The sequence below is a fragment of the Pseudochaenichthys georgianus genome, chromosome 15, assembly GCF_902827115.2.
Source record: "Pseudochaenichthys georgianus chromosome 15, fPseGeo1.2, whole genome shotgun sequence".
In the NCBI taxonomy this organism is placed as follows: domain Eukaryota; kingdom Metazoa; phylum Chordata; class Actinopteri; order Perciformes; family Channichthyidae; genus Pseudochaenichthys; species Pseudochaenichthys georgianus.
In genome coordinates, this window is record NC_047517.1 from 19911274 (window position 1) to 19929862 (window position 18589).

General features: G+C 43.0%; 1 protein-coding gene across 2 annotated transcripts; it reads left to right on the forward strand.

Annotated features, from left to right (window-relative positions):
* Nucleotides 1-550: 550 nt before the first annotated feature.
* foxn2a (forkhead box N2a) lies at nucleotides 551-17841 on the forward strand. 2 transcript variants are annotated; one of them, XM_034100634.2, is made up of 6 exons: nucleotides 553-727; nucleotides 9483-10054; nucleotides 12169-12293; nucleotides 12419-12468; nucleotides 13084-13152; nucleotides 14272-17841. In XM_034100634.2, exons 2-6 carry the CDS (start codon nucleotides 9497-9499, stop codon nucleotides 14694-14696), a joined length of 1227 nt encoding a protein of 408 aa, XP_033956525.1. In that variant the 5' UTR covers nucleotides 553-727; nucleotides 9483-9496; the 3' UTR covers nucleotides 14697-17841. The 2 variants fall into 2 exon arrangements, with proteins under 2 accessions (XP_033956527.1, XP_033956525.1); XM_034100636.2 differs by lacking the exon at nucleotides 13084-13152 and having other exon boundaries at nucleotides 551-727.
* Nucleotides 17842-18589: the final 748 nt, after the last annotated feature.

Consider the following 18589-nt stretch of genomic DNA (forward strand, 5'->3'; position numbering starts at 1 on the left):
GTTACACAAGCAAGCACAGAAAATGAGTTTCAGCCGCGACTGGGAAAAAGTAGGCTCTGCTTTTCCTTCTCAATTCTTCTCTTTGTCTGTATTCTCAGGCATCACCCAGCATGTGTCTGTTGTGTATGGTATATACAGGTCACGTTAGCTCCTTGTATCATCGTTTACTCTGGGAGGGGCCCTGTTGAGGTCCACTATCGTCACGAGGCTGGGTGTGGTGACACATCCTTTCTCTCCGCTCCGAGGTGTTTGTGTAGCCTAAATAACGCGGGAGTGTTTGTGTGTGGGACCCCTCCGGCTTGATCACTCACACACTTAATTCATAATAAATCCCATCACTCCTTCACATCATTCATTAAACGTGTTTAAAACACTATAAAACACATTTAAATCCTCTACGTTACGTTACAAGCAGCTGGTGATAAAAGTGAAAGCACATTGCACGATGCAAAATAGGATGGCGTGCGCGTTCGCGGAGCTACTGCGCTGCGGCAGTTGCCAGGGGAGATAGGAGGGGAGGGGTTTTGATTGGCTGAAGTGGGCCTTGTTGCCTTGACGACGGCGAGGGGTTTGGTAGCGTTGCCGTGCGCTGTGTGATCTGCGCGCTGCGTGTATGGAGGAAGCAGCTGCTGATCTGATCTCTGACATTGTGTGAGACAGACATCTGAATAAACTGCGTACAGACGTGTCTTTAAACATACCGCAACGAGGCACGCCGTGCATGATTGTAAGTATTTGCTGCTTTTCTTTTAATTTGTCTGTAGGTATGTTGTGTTTGGGTGGATACGGGTTGTGTTTCGAACAAGCGAAAAAGTAAATGTGGTCAAGTGACTTTGCTTAGAGCAGCCAGCATGGCAGAACAAGCGACAGCATGTGGCCAGCTAGCTAATGTTAACGTTACTTCTCTCTGCTATCCGGGCTCATTTATAGCGATAAAGCATGTGTATCGTTTGGTATATGAAGCTAGAACAATATTGTAGATAGTTAAAATGTTATGCTAACACTAGCCGTATATTTACCTTCACTCACCCACCGAGCTACTGCTAACGCTACTTTGCCTCACGGACCGGTTGTTCTGGTTGAGCTAACGTTGTTAACAGTTACAGCTAGTATACCGACTATTTGTAAAGCTGAACAACATGTAACTAACCAGAGATAAGTCACTTTGTAACGAGTCCCGTGTGTTTTATAGTGTTGTGCAATAGTCCACGTCATTCCCTGTAACTTTGTATTCCTTATTGTGTTACTGGCTGCTGCTTGTTAGTGTAGTCTTGGGTCCGTGGTGAGTAATGCCACAGTCTACCTAGCATTAGCTACAAAGCATATTAGTTTCCTAACAGCACTTCACTTTTCACTCGCTTCGACTCTTTGTCATTTAAAATCTTTGGTTTTCACCTATTTTCTCAAGTTGTGGGTTTGAAAGTTAAAAGCGCGATACCACGTTTGTATTGTTTTTATCTTAGACTCATATCCTCTCTTTAATATATTTTGATAATTTAATATTTCATGGTATATTACGACTGCACCAGAGGTTGCGAGGCTACACTGGCTAGCTAAGCACATGATGTAATGGATTATCACAAGATTGTCCCAGATACAGCTCTACAAACAATGTCAGAGTGTAGGAAAAATATCTCTGTTTAATCCAGAGGGATGTTGTTGTTGAAAAGGTCTTCAAATATGTTATGTTATTCAACGTGTCCTGTGTTGTCTGCCCTTGTGGCCCCTCTTCCTCTTGCCTGTCAGTGTTGTATTTACTGGACCTCATTTAAAATTCATTTTGTGCTCTGAGGTTTCTGTGTGTATTTGGAAAAGGTGTTAGGAAAATATATTTCCCTTTGTTAGGTTGTGACATTAATGTAGACTGACGTAGCTTTCTTCGTACTTGACAGTTGTTAAAGCCCTAGTGATACATAGAAGACAAAGGCAACAGGAGCTTAAGGGACAAACGTGCAAAAAAGAAACAGATGTTGTCAATCTGTCATTATTTTACTGGCAGAATCTCCTCCATGGTCATGTTGTAGGTCAAACCATCTGTTGTCGTCTTTGCTGTTGTTTGTAGTTTCAGCATGTATCAACTCCTGTACACGTTTGTATGTACGCCTCTAGAGGGTCAGGACTGTTGCCTCCCAGAATAGATGAGGGTCTGCTAACTTTACTGACATTCATTTCTATTAATAAGACTTGTCGTAACCCAGGGATGTGGCTATTGCTGAAGTGAAATGGCTTTAATTACTACAGGGATCTAACGTATTGTCAGTAGAGTTTAAATACCTTTAATATTGTACCTTCATAAGGTCATTTCAATTGCTAGAATATTCCTTTAAGACGTTGTAGTTACCAAAGATACTGTAGTGTAGTATTACTCCAACGTTCGAAGTCCCTTTCTTTAAGGTAAAATGGGAGCCAGAATATTTGAATATTCTTTTAATTTGTAGTGGGTCTGCTCACAGTTTTCTATGGCTGAAAGACTTGGAAATCATATGCTACATATGAAAACTTAAACCTGAATTAGACTTTTCTTTCTTAAGGTAATGTACATTTTTTCCAAAAATAACCTTACAATAACATAAGGTACTTCAATGTTACAAATGTTGAATAAACCAATACAATAGAAGACATATTGTAATCAAATTGATCTCAAACCTCTTCATGAATGCCATGCTTTATTTAACAATTTGGTAAACACATTGGTGTCACTTATCTGATAATTCGCTCCATTGTACTGCACAAATGCCAGAACAGGAAGATGTTCCTCTGAGGATGTTTGATAACAATGAACCAGTATGACAAAAGAAACCACCACATCATAACATTTATGTGAAGTGAATTGTTAATGTACAGAGTACATTTCAGGTCCAATGGCGCTTTGTTGTCTTGCTTAGCGATGACAACATACTAAATATGATATACAAAACACCTTATAAGGAATTTGACTTATATTGCATTGTTGCTTGCATCAGTGACACTCATCTAAGCACTAATCTGCACTTCAAAATGGTGGTGTTGCCATGTAATCAGTCTTATCACAGAATTGTGTACTCTGACCCAGGAGTAAATGAAAGGTTGCGTCCTCTAAAATCCACCATGTTCTCTGTAGGTATACCAGTGGTTTTAAATTCATTACCAAAGCGGACCTATGTGGCTGAAACTTAGTGGATTGCTTAACACAGTCTATGCAGGTTTCTCATGGATTGGCTCAGCAGAAAAGCTCACCGCTGTAAAACCTACTGTTCTGTGAACACCCTGTAATTACAGTCATTTGTGACTTTGATTTTACAGACTGTTTTAAATCGTTCTAATGGTAGAGGTTGAATAATTTGATGATTGGCAGAAAAAGGATGGTCATTGTTCACTTTAAGTAACTCTATTCCTATAATTATGTTGTTGTGTGAATATTGTGTTTTAACACATTCCAAATGAAAACATGATTTAAAAAAGATTAACTGCATATCTTGTGAAGGAATTCAACAAAAACAACCTAGCTGTTTTATTGTAAGCATCGGATGTTTTTGTATATATCAGCCACAACAAGTCTGCATAGGCTTTTGTTTTTATGAACAATGTGTTCTCCCTCAACCTCCCATTCCTAGGGCCAGTTGTTAAATTGAACAGCCATTTACCTTTCTGAGTTCAGTCATAAATCGGAGAGCTCCAGCTCTTGACTGCTGATGTTGGCCCGTCTGGCTTGTGGAGTTTACAGCTTCATGCAGTTTAGTGGCAGTTGGCTTGAATAATTAAAGTTCACATGTGTGTTTCATCACCTGCTCACACCCCCTGTGTGTTTTTGAAGGAGGGACAGCCCCAGAAGTGTGTGGTCTCAGGTCTGACATTCTGCTCATCAAACATGGGTGGTAACTCTGAATTTGAAATGCAAATGTAAACACACATGTACAATTAGTTCTGATGTTTCACAAAAGTAAGAGATCTGGGCACATCTGAATTACATCTATTTATATCCCTTATTCTTCCTGTTTAACTGCTTACTATTTCACAAACTGGGGTCAACGTATTGTCAGTAATGTCATGACAGCAACAAAAGCAGTACCAGTTGCAATCTGGTTCTGCAAGTCTAAAATGACAAAGTGTGAGTATTTTGAGTTTCTCCCTCAGTTTTTCCTCCATACGCCTGCCTCTGCGTGTGTGTATTTGCAGAAGTTGCGAATGGGCAGAGTGTGTATTCCTGTTGTGGCGCCCCTCAGTCTACTCCAGTTATTGTTTTACATCTCTTGATTGGTCGCAGTGGTTATGAACAGACTCTATAGTGAACTACACCCCCCTCTAACCCCCCGTCACAAGACGGGGTGGAATCAAGACACAACCCATTAGGGCCAGAGTCTTTGAACGCAACACTAATGTGGACGTTGCCTTGATTGAGAGAAAGGAAGAAGCAAGCAAGGCTGTGTCATGTGTCACAATGGCTCTTTGTCTCATCACCCCTGGCTGAATTAATGGGATTTATTTAATTGATGGGAATATCACAACAACACAGGCCAAACAGCTTGTGTGCTATTTATTAGGATCTTCGAGGAGCTGAATGAGCAATGTATTTCTTGCTTTACCAAAATATTGTAACCAATGCCAACCAAGAGAATACAGTACCATGACGCCCTGGTAAAAAGCTGGTTAGGTGTTTGGCCAAAGTGACATTTAAAAATAAATGTGAAGCTTCATACCGTTCATACCGTCTTTTGCGCTTTAGTTGATTCACTCACGCCCAAAGCTTCTGTAAATATTGTCTTTCTTTAGGAACAAGGTGCTTCCAGCAATACTCGTACTGTCCTATACGGGTATTTGTGAGAGCCCTGTGTCCACACTGTATTTGACATTTGAAGGATTCCATTAGTTTGATATGATTCACAAATATGTTTGTACTTTTGGCCACATAGTGCTTTCTGGGTTTCTTGTACACAAAATTGAATTTGAAACAAATACTGGAAATTAAATGGAAAGTAATCTCACACACAGCACATTCCTGGGAGGACTAAACTTCAACAGAGATGTATACAAACTTTAAAAAATAAACCCTTAAATGATGTATTAGAAGGATTTAAAGCATGGACTGGCCATTAGTGCTTCTTTAGCTTTCAAAGGTATGAGGTTAGCTCCTGCTAACTGGTGGTGAGTGTTTGTTCACTGAACTTAGTCACATGACCCAAGAGATAAGGTTTCAGTGTTGGCCGGGGGGCTGGCGTGTACTTTTGAAGGCCTCACCTCTGTTGACAGTCAAAGTGCAGTCCTGTGAGTTTGAGTCTGAAATCACTGTCTCTGATTAACACCACCATAACCATCAATTGTTTTCTTTGCTTTGTTTCCCCCCCAACCTTTAAGTGATTGCGTCAGTCAATACATTAAGTTGGACTCGGGTGTTTGTCAGCAGTCTATAGGCAACATGCTGCTGGAGTTCATAGACTGCCAAAGTAAACCCGGCTGCTTCAGCTACCTCTCGCTGCTCCAGTCCACTGTGTTGGTGTAGAGCGGCCCTGACTGTCTCTGTGTGAAGTCTGAATTTGTTTTCTAAAAAATGAACTTCCTCAACAGGCAGGAGGTGTTTCCTTCCCTCCCGGTCTGCTGTTTTGAAACTGTGAGGTGAATACTGAGCACTTCTCAATCATGACTGGAGCAAAAACAACTGCTCCTTTGTGTGGGTTGAGTGTGGGGCCAAATGTAATGCTTTGTGCAAGCTTTTTCATTAGCCTTCACCTTCAGGCACCGAGTAGTTCCTTTTTAATCCATTGAGTAGTTTGATTTGGGAATGTATCATTTAGACGTGCTTTAGCAGTAGCCTGATTAGCCTTCACATTAACTGAAGCTTTATTTGTTATTGCATAATTTGACCCTCCCTTTAAAAAAAGACGACCACTCTCGAACAGCTTCTCTCTCTCTGTGTCTCTCTCTCCAGCTCTAGCTCACCCCCCCCTTTGTCTCATTCACATTTTCAGAGCTCCAGCCAGACTGGGTAGTCACCTAAATATCAGTTTCAAATAACAACCCTTGCCATGGGGCGTTGCGACACACCTTTGTGTATCTACCATAGAGGTGTAACTGGTTTGTGTCAACTGTTCTTGTTAAGAGGGTGTGGCGTGACTACGTTGGTGCATGAACTCACGACAGTACACTAGCTGTGTAGTTTTGTTATTTACAATAAAGTAATACGTTGTAAAATATGGGCTTCTTGATTGATGGAAACAGGGGTAAAGTATGTCCTAATGGCTCATAGTCAGTAGTGCCATGACATCCAGGTTGGCTGTGGCCCTTCCCACTGCTCTTTGTCAGACAGGTTTTTGTTGAGCAGCGGCAGACTGCTGGCCTCAGCATTTTCCGCCTGTATTGATCTCCCCACATTAGCTCTCTTCATGCACAGACATGTGCACAATTGCTTCCCTTACAACATTGGCTGCCGTGGCAACTGAGTCCTGAGATTCGCTCACAGAAAACATCTCAAACTAGTACCTCTTCATTTGGACGCCGCTATCATCTCCCTTACATTCCCTGTACATATTTGACACACCAGCGGCTTGATTTGCCACTTACAGCTATCTCCATATGTCTTTGTGTATTTTTGAATAGGCTAAGTGCTTAACAGGATAAAAGAGCAGTTTGAAAGGGGGGGGGGGGGGGGGGGGGGAAATGTGCCTTGGCACCTGCTGTTGGAGCCTGCCTGTTTGCACATGAATATGATGAGGCTATTTTAACTTGCAGATGAGCCACCAGGTCAGCAGCGTTGCAGCTTTGGTGTATTTTCAAGGATTCTGCAGTCAACAGGCCAGCCCGGCTTATTAGCTCCCCTCTCCACACTAGTGTCCCATTATTCAGCGCATTCCCAGCCGCCTTCCTTTGATGCCTTTTTCATAAGAGCAATGATAACTGCGATCATGGCAACAGCGGTGGAAATTGACCAGCTGCAGTCACACTGGAACACTTCCTGTACGGCTGGATGCAAGGCAGCTTTCTCACTCGCCACCCGGCCTCTGTTGACATTCTGGAGGAGACACTCAAAAGAAGATGAGCGCTCTCTGGCACCCAAGGGCCCAGCTGAGAGGTCATGGCTGTGAGGATATACGGAGGTGAAGCTCTCTGGTGCTTTAAGGTGAATCAGCGACCTGACGCTCACCCCAGGCAGTGGCTTCTCCGTCATGATGTTCACAGGCTCGTGGCCGTTTGAAGACGAAAGGCAAAACTGCGTAAAGTGTTTACAGTTGACTCCAGAAAACGATTGAACCACTCCTTAAATTGAATTATGATGCAGTCAAAGCTTTTCTTCGCCACACCTGTGTTGGCTTGTTTTTTATGTGACCTTTACTGTTTGTCGTCAGCATGCATTGGGTAACAGTTGTGGATATAGGCTCTAAAAGAACACTCTATAGTAGGGCTTTCTTGAACAACCATCCTTTTCAGATGGAATCAGCACTCATCCTTGCTTTTCAAGACAAACATATAAACAGTTTGTAAGATCTTTCTTACCTTGCCTTTTCAAAAGCACTGGGTATTTGGCCTGTGCACACCGATAGCCCAATTATGAAATTATTTTTGGAATGATAAATAATATTTCCCTCCAATGTCTGTCTGCACTGTCCCCTTTTTCTATTTGTAAATGTCTTCAGAGTAGCAACTTGTCGTGTCAAGAGATATCTTTCTGTGCTTTGGTCTCTTGAGCAGAGATTGTCTTTTTACACAAATGGGCAGTTCTCTCGCTGCCTGCCATATCTGATTGCTCCACTTTGCTGAGAGCTGTGATTCATCCTAGACGGAGGATAACTTACATAGCCTTCCTCACACCACTGAGTGTCAGCTGGCTCACTCCCTCCTCTCAGTCTTTTGGTCTTTATTATACACTTTCTGTCTTGTATAAATGATTTCATTCTTGGATTGCCCCTTCCTCTGTTCACTCTGCCTGTCCCTTTGCCCTAGGACTGCAAAGCTCTGTGACTTTCATCTTTTTTGTTAGTGATCAAGATCGCACAAGAACATTTGGCTCACAAGGAAATGTCAATCGTGACACATTAAGAGACATACAATAGGGGATTGACAGGCAAAAAAGAGGTTACAATGTGACCTATAGAGCAGACAGGATGTACTATTATGACGGAAAAGTAAACAATATACTTTAAAGACTGAATGAATCACAACCTTAGAATTAACTCTGAACCCAAATATGATCACTGTGCTATATGTTTACCCCCTCATTGAGTGGTCATTTAGTAAATGCCTCCTCCCTCCCACTCATGTTCTCCTGACCGCGTGTGTGAACACTCCCGCTCCTGTCTCACCCACTGCGCAAACACTCGAGTTTGACCTAATTCCTACCTACCTCCTACCTGTTCGCCTTTACCTCACCACCGTCCCAGACCCCCCCCCCCTCCCAGATCTGGTGTCCACCCATCGGGTGTATCGGTAGTTTTCTGTACAGGGTGGCTGATCATGGCTGGTCTGTGCCAGAGCCAGCCAGCATGGGTTATTATTTCCTTATTGTATCCATACATCTTGTTTGTGGGATGTCTGCTCTTAATTGAAGGGATGGCATGGTTGTCATGGTGACACAAGGACATAAAGCCTGTTGTGAGATGAGCCAAAGAGTGATCTCTTTGTGCTCTTGGCCTCATGAACCAGCAAAGCTTGAATTGAATGGGTTAACAGAGGTTTATTGGATGATAATCTATCTTTAAAAAAAGTACTTATTCACTTATTTAAGTGGTCTTAGACTTTGACATATCTTTTTATTTGCCTGTAATAAAAATCAAAGCTCAATATTGGGTTTAACTGAACACTCCGATAGTGTCATTGCTGAACAATTCCTTCTCTGAGCCCATGTTAAAAAAAATCACCATTGTCTTATTAATAAGGGTACTTGTGTGGGATTGGTTAATGATACAGTGCTTATGGCAATATTGAATTTCCTTGTGCTGTTAAATGTCCATCAACTCCCGGGCTTGTAGCCTCTTTTCACTACTTAATCTAGCATGTGACAAATTGAGGCTTGATCCTGACTGAATGCAGATCAGCCTATAAGAGCAATCCACTCTGTAAGATGGAGGCCTTCCACTCATTCCTGCAGTCGCTGGATGCTTTCATGCTCATTTACACATAACTAGCAGCTGGCTCCTGTCCGCTACGAGGTGGGCGTCGAGTAGTGGAGCCTTAAGTCGCTGGAGTTGCTTGAGAGCACCTCCTCGAAGGTCCTCGGCTGGAGTCAAGAGGAGGGTGTGCTGAGAGCCTCTCGGTCCTCGCCAGGCGTGGAGGAGAGGGACGAGGAGAGGGACAGTGAGAGGGCCAGGACGTGAAATAGAGGCAGACAGGCGCAGCCACAGGGGGGGGGTGCCCCCAGGGAAGACTTAGGAAAACAAGGTCAACGCTTGGTACATCATTCCATGGTGTCGCATCCAGTTATTTCACGCTGCCAACTTTGTTATGAAATCAGTTCACCATCAAAAACTGTGGTTTCTATCTACATTTAACGTTAACGACCTCTTCTTTCCTTTCAGACCTCTTTGATTTAATGGGTCCAATCATTGGGATGTCACCAGATAAGAAAACGGAAATTCCGGGTATGCAAGAGGAGCGGACGGGGCTCGTATGTGGTGTGGGAACACTGCCCGAGGCGGAGTGTGCGTCCAGTCCGCTGGCCACCAACGTCGATCGAACTGGAGGTACAGAGGATGAGGAGCTCACCAACCTCAACTGGCTGCACGAGAACCTGCTGCAGAACTTCGCTCTGGGGGGGCCGGAAGCTCAGCCCAGCGGCAGTCCCCTCTTTGACATAGAGGGAGACTACGGGCCCAACCAGGGGCCCTCGTCTTCCTCCTCATCTTCGTCACACGGCAGAGGCAGGGAGCGAGACTCGTTGAAGTCCAAGCCCCCGTTCTCGTTTTCTCTCCTCATCTACATGGCCATCGAGCAGTCTCCCAGCAAATCTTTACCAGTTAAAGAAATCTACGGATGGATTCTCGAGCACTTCCCTTATTTCTCCAACGCTCCCACTGGCTGGAAGAACTCAGTTCGTCACAACTTGTCCCTGAACAAATGCTTCCGCAAGGTCGAGAGGAGTTTGGGAAAGGTAGGTCATTGCCCTGTCTGCTAACTTTCATGCACTTCACACAGATTTCCACTTAGAAAACTGATCAAATTAGCCCCCTCAAAACAGTGTTTGATGATGTCATATTTAAATGTCTGAATGCCAAAATGTGTCCACTTTGCTGAACAAGGTTCTGTGGGTAAACAGTGCATTTCAGTGTGAAGCTGCAGCATGCGAGTGTCCAGGACTGTAACTCAGCCAAAGGCACCTCTGAGTCTTCTGCGATAGCGCTGGAATATAGTCAAGGTTGTATATACAGTACTCCTCTTGAGGAAATGCAAACACAGCATGCCACGATAGGACTTTATCTTCCAGAGAGAGGCTTCCCACAGTAAGAAACCTCAATATCTCTCTGCGACAAGGAAGCAAACGTGACCTGCAGTGAGAGATGAGTTTGTAAGAAGAATCCGTCAGCTTGGTCCTGGCAGAGTAACATGTCACTCATGCTCATTTGTGTTTGTGTTCCTGTGTAGAAAGGGGAAAAGTGAACCTTCTCACATGCCTGTGACAAAATAAAAAACACATCCTGCCTGTCCTGCAGTGAACAGCATGTGAGACGAGTGAAACATTAGCTGTGAAATGTACATTTACTTCCCTCATGGTTGCGATTATCATGTAGGTTGAACAATGTGGTGAGGGACAGACGTAGCTGCTCTTTGAAAACATTATACACACTTTAAAGTCCCTAATAGTTGCACATCTTATGTGAAATGAAAGCTCGTAAAGTACATTTTGGGTGTTATTTTTTATTAGGGGCTAAATCACAAGGTCTGTTAATCTGCTTCATCAGTGCTGTTGGAGTGTAGTTGGATCAGAAGGAATTGAAGTGGCTTGGTAACATAAGCAAACGACACCAAAGCTGTCGTCACTTATTCATGCAAATGTTGCTCGAGCTCTTTACTTAACCTTTACTCTAGTTTGCATTTGTTTTAGCCACGGGAAGGTTTCCAGGACCATAGCCAGGCTTTTTTAGACGCAACCTTGTTTGCATGTGACTGCACAGATACAGGGAGCGACACGACAGCGGCCATATTGAGCTCCAGTATGAGTTCAGACTTGTGTCCGGTAGAGCCCGCGGTGCCTGGCTAAGAATGGTGGTTAGCGCTCAGCGAGCAGCAACATGGTGAGGCGCAGGCGGCTCAGCATGCAGGTGCACAGCGTGAGCCATTCGTCTGCTGAGAGACCAGTTTCACATGACACTGGCTGGTGGTTTCCGTTGCCATGGAGACATTTCCTTCTTCCTGCATCAGGGCTGGTTGGTAATCTGAGTCAAGGTTATTCTCCTCCCTCCCTCGCTCTATTCTCCTCCCAGACTGGGCCATCAGATAAAGTGACAGTTAACACACTCCCGCACACATCGCTCACAGTCATTCCTCACACACAGCGGATATTTCCTCCCTTTGTTCAGGCTGCTAAGGAATTCCTAGTTATACTTTGGCTTTTACAACTGGTTTGTTTATGATGTAGCGCTCCTATGAGAACCCTCTCAGTAACCTTTTAGCTGTTTATCAGTGCATTTGAAATGAAATCTGACACCTCATTATGCTGCTTTCAATACTGTCTACAGTAGCACCTGAGAATCTTCTGGAATGTTGTGAATGTGAGCATGTAGACAAGACATACTTTACATCATGTTGATGGATACAAATAGGTTTGCCACTATCTAAATTCGCTCAAATCTCATTTCTACGGATTAACAGTTAATAGTGATACGGTGCAAAGTAGTGAGCATTACTCTCTTAAGGGGAAACGTTATTGTTTTGCAAGTTAAGGGGAAGGAAATACATGTTTGTTCAAAGATACACATTGTTTTGGTGAGAGATACTGTATAAATAAACTTTTGTTTGTTTACAAGAAAACTCAACAGCGTGCCTTTTTGTTTAAATATAACCAGAGACGAATCATGAATTCTAGACAAAGCTATGGCTGTTCTGTCACATAGCTGTGTACTGTTCAGGTATCTGGACTACTCTTTTCCATAAAGGAACCTCTAGATTTACAGTAAATACAAATTCGTCTCCTCGCAGTTTTTCGCTACACTTTTCTTACTTTGTAACCTGGGTTAGAAGATTGACTGTCCCTGCTTTGTTTTACAGGCCAATGGGAAAGGTTCTCTCTGGTGTGTTGACCCCGAGTACCGCCCCAACCTGATCCAAGCCCTTAAGAAGCAGCACTTCCCCGCCGCACATGCCTTCTGCACACCACCCGCCTCCCCTCCCAGGTAAACTTTCATCACTCTCTGGAATGTGTGGATTATGGGTTTGAATGACACTGCAGCTGTGTCTCAATGAAATCAGTGTTACGCTTTACATTTCTCAACATTTCCTTTGAAACTCTTATTTGCAGTGCCTCCTCACCCCCTCGCCATCTCTTTCTACAAGGCTGCTCATTCAAAGGTGAGACGGACGCACACAAACCTATTCTTAAGTGTTGATATTTGCATCAAACGCAGATTTGTACAAACCAGTTCAGTTTGTTTTAGCTTGTGTTTGTGCAGTATTTTGATTATGTTGCCTGTTCACATTTCAGCCCCAGAACATTCAGCATCACTGTGCTTGTGTCCTCAACTCTTGGTTTGATTTGGTGCTTTCGAGTCATTGATGCCTCATGTAGAGCTTAATGTTGAGAGCTCCCAGTCAGTGTATCAGTCTCCTCTCTCCCCCACCTCTCTGCCTCTTGGATTTGTAACCTTGACGACAGGCAGAGGTTCGGTTGGTGCACTTAGTCTCACTGTAATCATTAATAATTTAGACCCCCAGAAGTGAGCTACGAGGCTTTTAGACGCTTTGTCAGGTCTGAAAAGATCGGATGCGATATCAGTGGCTTCAATTCATCCTCTGGTTTGTTCCTCTGAACCTTCTGCTTATCCAATCCATTCAGTACAGGTTATTGGGTCACTACGACTTTAGTCTATAACTATTGAGCCAGCCAGCCAGTCCTAGCAGAGATGCCATGCTGCCATGCTTTCACACCTCAGGACTGACCATCATGCATGTTCTCTCCTCTTCCAGAATCTGACATTGATGCTGCCACTGCCATGATGCTCTTAAACTCTGCCCCCGGGCACCACGTTGACCCATGTAAGAGAATCCACAAGCTACCATACTTTCACCAACTCTTCAAACTCTTTGTCTTCTACCCCCCGACATACCACCCTGTCATTGCTTACGTCTTCTTTTATGTTGTGTGCTTTAACTTGTGATGTGTATATGTTCATGTTCTTAAGACAATGTGCAAGAAATGGTTCAAGGTTAATACTGAAAAACTTCAGCCATCAGCCGGTTAGCTTAGCTTAGCACAAAGTCTGGAATTGGGGGAAATGGTTGACCCGGCTCGTTCCAAAGACGACAAAATCCACCTACCAGAATCTTTAATGCGGGTATGAGGGTATTTGCTAAAATGATTAACTATACCTTTTAAAAAAAATTATTGATTCAAAAGAAGAAGAAATAATGCAAGTATCGCACTAACTTTAGGCAGTTTTAGCATTTTTTTGTTCAGAATATTTATATGGTAAATAGTCAAATGTGTATTGTGTTATAAGTTCTGTTCTATTTTTTTTTTATCAAACTTACTTGTTGTCACTCAGATAACACATTGAGGCCTGCGACTAACCATTATTTTCATTGTCAATTTATCTGTTAATTATTTTTGCAATTAACCTAGTGATTTACTGATCAACAGAAAACATTATATTTTTAATAAGCTGATTATTTGATGATCAAATTAGTGGCTGGTTGATTAAAAATGTAACAATTAGTTGGTTATTCAATTAATATTTGTCGCAGATTAATTGTATATTAGATAAGGATCATTTTAGTATAATTGGGTTTAGCTAATATCTGTACTTTCCCCATCAGTGGTATTTTTAAATCAGGCTTTCCCTCTTGGGCTGAGACACGTCTCACTTCTGCTTTTCTACTTGTAAACAAGGTGTGCTAAAGTTAAAGTATGTGGTTCACTCTTCTTCTTTTAAAAAAAACCAAAAACGGGTTTACTGTAAAGTTACATTAGGATGTACTGATCATCAGTCGCATGCTTTCTAAGCCAACTCAATCGAGACACGTAGCTTAGAGTCTGCGCAATTAGTTTTACATGCAATATTTAGAGCGTTTCTCACACTGTAACAAGCCTGTACAAATATCCCTTTTGCATGTGAGTGCATACATAACACTCGATCCATCTTCTGCTCTCCTCAGGCAATTCTGACGGCCCCCTGGACCTGTCACGGCCCGACTCGGTCCTGGTGAGCAGTGACCCAAAGCAGGACCACAACTACAGCAGCGTGGCCCTGCAGCGCTGCTCCTCTCGCTCCTCCTCCTCGTCTCTCTCCTCCCTGGACGAAGGAGGCTGCGACCGCAGACAGTCGCACCGCGCAGGTAGCGAGGGCTTCCACAGCGACGAGGACTCCGACGTCTGGGACGAGAGGGGCGTCCACCAAACCTCGAGACGTCCGCCGGCCATCAAGTGGCCCGTCGGGAAGAGGGCGCGGCGCGAGGTGAAGCCGGAGCTGGACGAGGAGCTGAAGGAGGCCGCCGGCTCCTTGCTGCACCTCGCCGGTATACGCAGCTGTGCGGAGGGATCCAAACGCACTGTCAAGAGCACAAAACTTAACAGGAAATGAAGATTATTTTTGCCCCCCCCCTCCCAACCCCCGGCATCAGACTCCGGACCCTGTGAACCCTAATCTCTGACCCCTGATCGTGTGCCCCAGTGTGCCTCCTTCTCCTTATCTGATCGTTCATTGGCCATTTTGAGCCTTTCTTTTTGTTCGGGAATATCCCTGTCCAACAAAACAAATGGCAATAGTATCGTTCACACAGGAGAACAAAGCCATATAGAGACTTTTGTAACTCGGGGGGTGACTGCTGGGGTTGGTATTCGGGCTGTGGAGAACCATCAAGAAACCTATCCAAAATGTCCTGCCTGCTTCTGTTGGATTAGAAGATTGTGATTCAAGACTTTGTCTCGGAATGACAAAGTGAGAAAAGCTGAAGGTTTTATAACTCAAAGCGTTTGCATGCTTCCTCCTCAAACCTGTATCCTCTTCCAAGTGAATCTATTTATGAAGCGAATGAGTGCATGTTTGTAACAGACAAAACCTAACCTCCTGGTGTTATCAGCTTCTCCTTTTTGTGCTAAAGAAAAAAAAAATGCCACTGTTTTTTGAAAGGAATCCTCTTGTAAGAGAGATGCAATAATTAATCCACAACCTTTAATGACTTAATTTCATGGTGGCATTTTTTACGAGTTGAGTATGCTAGTTAAACTTTACAATTAAGAGAATGAATGGAGTAGTACTATAATCTTGTTATGCGATAAACTTATTACACACGAGCTCTAGCTCTATTTCAGGATAAGCAAGATGTGGAAATAGTATTACTCTGCCACTGCCAAATTTTGTTGCAAAGTTAGCTATACTACTTCGCTCAGTTTTGTGCGGCCATTACAGTGCTATACAAATGTTTTTTTCCCTCACAAATCCACCGCTCATCCTGTCAATCTACTTTCGTTCATCAGTGTGTTTTTGACATTTTGTGCAGACATATACTCACATGTTTGGTGACGGCCTATGCAAAGTGAACACCTGCCACATGTTGCCAGATGTTCACTGTGTGTTCATAGGTTATCCTCCATAGATTCATTTTTGTGTGTGTGTTCATCATAGTGCATGTCGACTTCAGCCTAATTCTGAGATGATGATCACGACAGAAATCTCTGTAAAGACAGATCTCCTTGCTACTGCTGTATTGTAGGGCTGCTTGGCACTCTGCTTGCTTCTGGTCCGTTTTGAATGCAGAGCTGGTTAACAGGCTGTAACTGGAGCAGACAGTAAATGAATACAGCTTTATTATTTGGGTTTGCTTTTAGATTAAACCTCCCTGCCTTTTCCTTACTTTTTTTGAACCATGTACTTTTGAAAATAACAATTATACAGCTAATCTGTTGGCTGGTCTTGATGCCAAGTTAATTCACAACTTGAGGGGGGGGGGGGGGGTGTTCTGTGGATAAGGGGACAGTTGCAGCCACAGAGAACTGGACGTTGTGTGTGCGGTCGCTCGCAGGCGAGATGTTGAAGACCTGTGCTGCTCTCAAGTTGTGCCCTCAGTTCTGTTTGGCCCTGGCTCTTCCTCCTAGAACAAAATAAGGAAGTGCACGCTCTCTTCTCTAGCTGTGAAATGGAGTGTTTATTGCCAGTTGATTGCATGCAGTTCACTGAGGGGAAGTTGCTAGTGTAAAGGCCAACATTCTCATTAGAGCTTTAAAAAAAGGCTGCGTTCAATACAAGGTAGCATGGAAGCTCACAAGGGCAACTAAACTAACATTTTATTATTTCCTCACACAGTCCTAGATCTCATCGTCACAGGAATTCTTGATATAGTATGCATGGTCGGTGCCAAACACTTTCTTGTGCCACTAATGTAAAATTGCAGAGGGCCATGGTCACTATGTTCCACTGCTGCCACGCTGTAGTTATGATTAGGAGTAACACAATGCCCTAGTTTTCTGAATCATCCGAACAGGAAGTGGGAGAGGACTCTGGTCAGTACAGGGACTTGACCAATCTTTTGGTTTATTTTTGTCGCTTTAGAGTGGGAACTGTTCTTTTGCAGAGTAAGCAACGGTTCTCAGAAGTAAAACTTGCATACACTGGTCTTGTTAGCTGTGAAAAAAGAACAAATGATTGTTCATTAATCATAACCTTATTTATGACATTAATTTATGGAATTATTGAATGCATACTCTATCAAACACTGGTCGTTTGAAACAACTGACTAGGCACATTTATTTTTCCTCCTTAATAAGTATTTTATTTCTCCTTGTTTTATTTTACAGCAATACACTTTTTTTCTATCACTATGTTATAGTGATTAAGTATTTTGCCGATGTCTATTGTCTTTAGAGCGGGTGTTTCTTTTATTTTCTTCGATTTAACCATGACTGCCAGGTTTTCTTGATGTTTTGTTTTGCTTTTTGTTAGGCTGGATAGTTTATTAACATTGATCCTGAAACCTTTTGTTGCCAAAATGGATGTACAGCCGGGGTATACAATTCAAAATGGACACATTCCCCCATGTACTGTTTAAGTTCTTTGAAGATGATTGCATTCTTTCTACATTTGTCTCATGTTTATATATTGATAATATGACTAAGTAGTCACAAATTGAAGATGCATTAGCTCTCGTTTTCATCTCGGATTAGAATCTGACTGCCACTCATAACTCATGCTTCCAGGTATTGTTATGGGTTGTTGAAATGTTTAGAATATCATTGGATCAGACTCACTCAGTCCCCAGGCTGCTGCTTTGCAGTTTCAGACTTACGTTTAAGTATAGTGACAACTGCAGAGAAATGATGGAGCGACTTGTAGAGGAAAAGTTCACTCATTCTTTCTGTAGCACTTGCAAAAGAAACGTTATGTTGGTCTTAATTTGACATATGGAAACATTTTGGGCTTTAAATCCGCCAACTAAAAATCCAATTGCTTCATTGCTTGAGAGCTGTTAATTAAATTAAATATTGATTATGTGAATCTAAAAATTTCTGTTGCAGTTCCCGAGGGTATGATGAACATTTTGTTAACAAAGCTGCCAACCCAGTATCAGTTTGTGTCAGTTGCCTGCCATGTCTATTGGACTGACATACATTTTGGTTTTTGTATGCTAACCTCTGTTGATAAAATGTTTATAAGATTTATTTTCGCCAAAGATATGCAATTGCATTATATATGGTATTACAAAAATATTAATAAAAACCTGTTCTTGTTACCACTGTGAGCATTGTTTTATTGAGCAGCATTTCATCACTTCAAATAAGACTTGACATATTTCTTTTACCCTCCAAACTCTCCTCCACAACACAAGAATGCCATCACTTTACATTAGCAGCCTACAGTTTTAAACGTTTGATCAACATTGCCACCTGCTGTGAAGGCCACAAGATCAAAATGCTTGCTAATAATAGTCTATTCTTTAGAATAGCTACCTCTCAGTGTGGCTGGTTTCTCAGTTTTCACATAACCATGTTACAGCCGGCAAATATTTCCCACCAAGAGCAGCCGTTCAGAGCTGTTTTGACTTCAGAAGCTGTGCTCAGCACTACGTGTGGCGGCTCCACACTTTTCTCTTTTTGTTTTGAAATGTTCAATCGTGGCAGACCGCCAGAAATGCATCTCACATTAATGTGAATTCCAGGGCTGTGCCAGTGATGGATGCATGATCAGATGTCCTAACGACACTCTGCGCTGTAAGTTAATTAGTCATGGAGGACTGTGGGATGAACACAGTGTGACCCTGAACAGGGGCTTGTCTGACTAGCCTCAGGCCCATTGGCACACTCTATTGTTCAATAGAGTCCTGTGTGTCGACTGGAAGAGGGGGGCTTCTCCCTACTGACTGCCTCAATTCAGCTGGAAATCAGAGCAGCATCACCTCCCCCCCTCCCACACGGCCCTAGCAACCACGCCACGCCGACAGTTGCCAGGCAACCAGACAATGCTGGAGCCACTGGCTGTGG

Bases quoted from the DNA above. Each gene is read 5' to 3' on its own strand.
- foxn2a (XM_034100634.2), top strand. From the start codon at position 9,497: ATGGGTCCAATCATTGGGATGTCACCAGATAAGAAAACGGAAATTCCG. The intron at 12,469-13,083 runs GTGAGACGGACG...CTCCTCTTCCAG, and splicing joins ACAAGGCTGCTCATTCAAAG to AATCTGACATTGATGCTGCC. The intron at 13,153-14,271 runs GTAAGAGAATCC...TGCTCTCCTCAG, and splicing joins CGGGCACCACGTTGACCCAT to GCAATTCTGACGGCCCCCTG.